We start from the raw sequence: 6,011 nt of genomic DNA on the forward strand, positions 1-6,011 counted from the left end.
TATATATCCTGAAACGCGAATCTATTCTAACAACTATATTTAGGTTTGACTAAGTATCATTTCTACCCTCAATCTGTAACGTATTCAATTCTATGTATGTGTATTTGGGATATCATTTTAGTTTCCAGAACAAATGTTGATGTGTGAATCAATTTATGCTTTCCAAACATCTTTATGTCAACGGCTTTGTGCGCTTGACTAAATACATATTTTTGTTGCTTTTTTTCCATATATTTTCATTCAACAATTATTACAATTAAATAAATTTACTTACCCATAGGATGTCTGTGGTCCATGTGGTTTAACGTATGTATTCCCTGAATCCCATGGAACTGCAAAGGAGAAAAGGAGTTCTTTATAATTTATATTTCCGCAGAAATAGTAACAGAACTCTTTCTAGCGTAGTCACATGACGTAAATATTGAAAAGTAAATATTTAGGATTATAACTGATAAAGGGTTTTATAGAAAACAGAAAAGGGTAGAGGGTCGCAAAAGAAGTGGTGCATTGCATAGACAATAATTATTACCTTCGTTTTACATGTCGCTAAAGTACTAGTCTTGAATTGATAATTGATTAAACATGACAAAGACTATCGGAATCTATGGCGCGCTTTACACAATACCTATTCTTCTCAGAAATAAATATTAACAATATTAATCATATTTATAATAATAATAATAACCCTTTCTAATATAGGCACAAGGCCTGAAATTTTGAGGAAGGGGATAAGTCGATTACATCGACCTCAGTTCATAACTGGTAATTATTTCATCAACCCCAAAAGAATGAAAGGCAAAGTCGACTTCGGCAGAATCTGAACTCAGAACGTAGCGACGGGCGAAATACCGCTAAGCTTTTCGTCCAGTTCACCGCCTTCATCCTTAAACAACTCTTATTCAGGGACAGTTTGAGTGAGATAGGCTACTTGACCTGAAGAAGATTAACAGGGCCCCACCTCCAAGGTCATGCGTTGTTTATCTTGATACAAGGTCAACATGTTGCGCACATATCGTTATGATGCAAGTGTCTGGTGTACTCTTATCAGACGGTTCGTCACGATGGTTATATTGGGCTTCGTATATTTCTACCTCAGTGTCACTTTGATTGCAAGCATTGCTCAATAATAATAATCTTTTCTACTATAGGCTTAAGGCTTGAAATTTTGGAGTCAGTGGACAGTCGATTACATCGACCCCAGTGTTTCATTGGTACTTAATTTATTGACTCCGAAAAGTTAACCCCGGAGACATTTGAACTCTGAGGCAAAGACGGACGAAATGCCGTTCATCATCATCATCATTCCCACCATCATTATGCTCTCACTAATTTCATGCGAGTCATTACTACTTCATGAGTTAGCTCGTTCATGTTTTCAGATGTGAAAAGTAATGACTCATAGGCGAGTAGAATTGTGTTTGTATAAGACCTGTGTGTTACTTTGCTTTCTTGTTTCTGATGTAAAAGTAATGTTTCATCTGTTAGTTGTGTAGAATATGTGCAATGTGGTTTTTGTTCTTTTGTTTTGTTGGATGGTAATAGCGTTTTGTATTGTGTTTTTATGTAGATGATTGTATCATGCGATATTCTCATTATCATTTCTTCCTTTATTAATGAACACAGGGAACATCTACATAAATAATATTTACATTAAAATAGGCATTGGTATTTTCGAGGACCTAAGGTAAACAAAGTAACTGTAGCAAAATTTTGAATACCTCAGCAACTTCACGATTTACATAGAAAATTCATAGTTCCGCTTCACATTTAAAAAGTTACTGTAGAAGCGAAATCGTTTCTGCAGCCTTATACATCTGATAAATATGGGAAGTAAGATTAGTTCCAAGAGGCATTTCAGTCTCACCTTTGCTGCTATCATAAATGATACATGCGGAGGTGCAATGGCCCAATGGTTAGGGCAGCGGACTCGCGGTCATAGGATCGCGGTTTCGATTCCCAGACCGGGCGTTGTGAGTGTTTATTGAGCGAAAATACCTAAAGCTCTACGAGGCTCCGGCAGGGGATGGTGGCGAACCCTGCTGTACTCTTCCACCACAACTTTCTCTCACTCTTACTTCCTGTTTCTGTTGTGCCTGTAATTCAAAGGGTCAGCCTTGTCACACTGTGTCACGCTGAATATCACCGAGAACTACGTTAAGGGTACACGTGTCCGTGGAGTGCTCAGCCACTTGCACGTTAATTTCACGAGCAGGCTGTTCCGTTGATTGGGTCAACTGGAACCCTCGACGTCGTAAGCGATATATATTTAATCATTCTACCTCATAATCTCTGAAAAACTATTATATTAATTAAATATTTCAATAAATACTAGGATTAGACTTAGATAGATGGATTGTGCATTCGAAGGAACAACTTCATATAATGTTGTGACGCTGTTTGAGGGACATGAAATTCTAGAACTAATGACGAGGCATATGTACTATCTCCCAAGCTGCTAGTAATAGCAACTAAATAATGTTCAATTGAGAGTGAAAACATTTGACAGCCAGAGTTGGTCAGCCATATACATCGAAATGATTTCAAAATGGTTGCAGTTGCTATTGCTGTTGCTGCTATTGTTGTGGGGTTGCTTAACCTCAGGTCAATCATGATTGATCAGTCGCGTATGATCAAAGGTAAGCCAGCCGTGAAGGTCTCGTTTGTTAATCAGATAGAGAGTATGTAGAAACACATTATCCTATGTATCGTTTACTTTAAAGACAATAGATCATGATCCGAAGGAAATGAGGCTATTTTTTATAGCAGGTCGAATATGTAGACACACCGTCGTTGGCGTAATTTTAAATGGTTACTCGGGTGTTAGTGATATTGGAGGAAATAAAGATGTTGTAGCTTTGGTAGAACAGTCAAAATAAAAAAAAATTAAAAAAACAGAAAGAAAACGATAAAGATGGAGCTTTTTCTTTGATTGATGACTGGATGATACGACCGAATTATACATGCAAAACTATGAATAGAGCGAAACGTTGCATGAACTCTAAACTCGAATAGTTGATACAGTGCGTTGTGGTAGGTTCGGCGAATGTTATCAAATGCGCTAATTCTTTTTATTGATTCCAATAATGTTATTTTAATGAATTAAGTACACACGCTCCAACAGCCATGTAAACAAAGATATATAGTTGTGTACATAAGTATAAATGTGTGTGTGTGTGTGTATACATATATATTTATATATATATAGAGAGAGAGAGAGGGGGGGAAGAAGAGAGAGAGAGAAAAAGAGACAGACATACAGAGATACAGAGAAAGAAATCCGACAATATACACATAGTAGTGTGTGTTTGCAAAGGGATATATGAAGACATATCTATATTTCTATATATATATATCTGTATATGCGTGTGCTTGCATATCATATATATATATATATATATATATATATATATATATATACATATATACATAATTACATTTTCACTAAAACATTTGTGTGGCTATATAAACATGTATCTGTTTATATTAGATTTAGGTAAGTTTTATTAACTCCCGCAAATATATCGCAATCCTCACTTTATTTTCTATAGAGTCTGAAAATAAATGTTCACAATTCAACAGGAATGGGATGATGGTACCACTGTATATATTGCTATTCATAGCTGCCTTCCTCCTACAATGTGATATTTCGAGTTTTAAAAAGCTTACTCTGTGTACATTCCGTTATTATTCACACCAAACGCCTACATCTCTAGCTAGTAAATATATCCACGCTATGAATTAGATGAATGATATTCAGACTAAAATGTTTTTTTCCTGTCAGTTGCCGTTGGTTTTTTCATATATCATCAAAGCACACGCTCCGCAATAAGTACCATTGAAAATATTTTGAGATCCCTTTGCGCTTTTATTAAAAAAAATTAAGGCTTTTTTTTTTTTCTTCATATAATGAATTTTTATCATAATTCTCAATGCCCCATAAAATGAATTTTTATTTAAGAAGGGAAACAAGGTCAGAAATTTATTCAGCATGGCAATGGCCTTATGTTATGGTGATGCTTCTCTATCAATAGAATTAATAGCAGATGTGATGCAGAATAAAATAACCAAGGTGGGTTTTTCCACTATTGGTTCTGCCATATCGACAATTGAAGGAGGAAAAAAAACTATGAGCGGGAGGTGTTAGCTGCTACAACAGCAAAAAAAAAAGTCACAATGAGCGAGTTACGATGCAAAGATCCAAACGGCTCTCTGAGTGTTTTCTCTAAATGTTAAATTGCACAAGCGCGCGCGCAAATTTTTGTGTGTTTGTGTAGTCAGGCACTGTTGTTAATCTACAGTGAATAAATTGCCTCAACACTTATTTTTACCAAGAACATCTACATGATCAAGCAGTGCTCAAGCATAGTCTTGGTTGCGACAGTCAAATACACATAAGAATCATGTTATGTTTAAAATTAAAAACAAAACGTATGAGATTACATGATGGTAAGTGATTCATTAATGCTATTCCTTTCTTCCTTATGTAAAACCAAGTTTCTCAACTATGCATAGTGTTCGAATCAAGACTTCGACGGTTTCTTTTCTTTTCTGCCTTTTTTTTTCTTTTCTTTGTCGTCAATCATACTGCATGATTCTTACACCACCCGTCCTCGTGAATTTTATATTTTCAATAGAGAGTGGACACAGGGGTAATTCTGTATTGCAGTACTACGTGGACTCAGCTACGTTGACCACGTATTACTGCCAACAGCGTATACCGTGCCAGTAAACTACACAGTAACTCCGATCAAGTGACGTTACTGAGGAGAAAGGAAAAGGTTCTCTAAGGAGCGGAGAGATCTGTGTAAACTGAAAAGAGGATGGACAAATTACTATATTTAATAAAATTAACATCGTTCAAGTATTTGAAGTTATCCATCATCATGGCAAATATAGAATAATACGCATGCATTTCATCTTATCTGAGGGGCAGTAAAAACGGTATTTCGTCTGTCTTTACGTTCTGAGTTCAAATTCCGCCGAGGTCGACTTTGCCTTTCATCCTTTCGGGGTCGATAAATTAAGTACCAGTTATGCACTGGGTCGATGTAATCGACTGGCCCCCTCCCTCAAAATGTTAAGCCTTGTGCCTAGAGTAGAAAAGATTATTATTATTATTATTATTATTATTATTATTATTATTATTATTATTATTATTATTGTTGTTGTTGTTTTTGTTGTTGTTGTTGTTATAAAAAGCGGTGAACCGGCAGAATCGTTAGCACGCCGAACAAAATTCTTAGCGGCATTTCACCGGTCTTCACGTTTTCAACACAAATGCTGCTGGGTTCGACATTGCCTTTAATTTTTCCGAGGTCGATGAAATAAGTACTCATGAGTGATGAGGTCAATGTAATCGACATCTTCTCTCTACCCCAAAATTGCTGGCCTTGCACCAAAATTTATGATGATTCTCGTCATTATTATTATTGTTGCTGTTGTTGGTTAATTGGGGACTTGTCCATTCGAGAAGCATTAGCCTACGTTCAATCTTACTACGTCTGCACCCAAACAAGACACAGGTAAAGACCGACTGTCATATTTACAAGATTTTATCCTATGATTAAGAGCAATTCACGTTTTATGGGAAACAGAATATTCCAGGACACTCAAGTCGATTCGTTTAAAGTTGTTTTATAATGAAACTTCTTGTTTATATAATCATTTATCGCCAATGATTTTTTATTATTATTACAGAGTCACGTACACAGAAACACGTTCTGAAAACATTTCATTATTTTCGATGAAGTCATTCAGATAATTTTTATTGTTTTGTTTTTGGTCGGTATAGATGGTCAGTAATTAGATTCTATATACTGCAATACCATTTTGTAATCATACTTCATAAATATTCGCCTCACTCTTCTGCAATAATTACAACGTATTTTCTTCAACAGGTTTTCTCATGCTGTATCAGCTCATCTCTCTCGTATCCTATCCCGAAACTTACACACACACACACACACACACACACACACACACACACACACACACACACACACACACACACA

General features: G+C 35.9%; 1 protein-coding gene across 1 annotated transcript in view; it reads right to left on the reverse strand.

The window, feature by feature from the left end:
• LOC106868399 (peroxisome proliferator-activated receptor gamma) overlaps positions 1-6,011 on the reverse strand; it is a 519,155-nt gene that overhangs the window by 346,054 nt on the left and 167,090 nt on the right. The window contains exon 2 of the mRNA XM_052972247.1: positions 275-332. Within this exon, the coding sequence (XP_052828207.1) occupies positions 275-332 (58 nt within the window). The remainder of the gene's footprint in view (positions 1-274; positions 333-6,011) is intronic.

This window comes from Octopus bimaculoides, chromosome 1 (assembly GCF_001194135.2).
Source record: "Octopus bimaculoides isolate UCB-OBI-ISO-001 chromosome 1, ASM119413v2, whole genome shotgun sequence".
In the NCBI taxonomy this organism is placed as follows: Eukaryota; Metazoa; Mollusca; class Cephalopoda; order Octopoda; family Octopodidae; genus Octopus; species Octopus bimaculoides.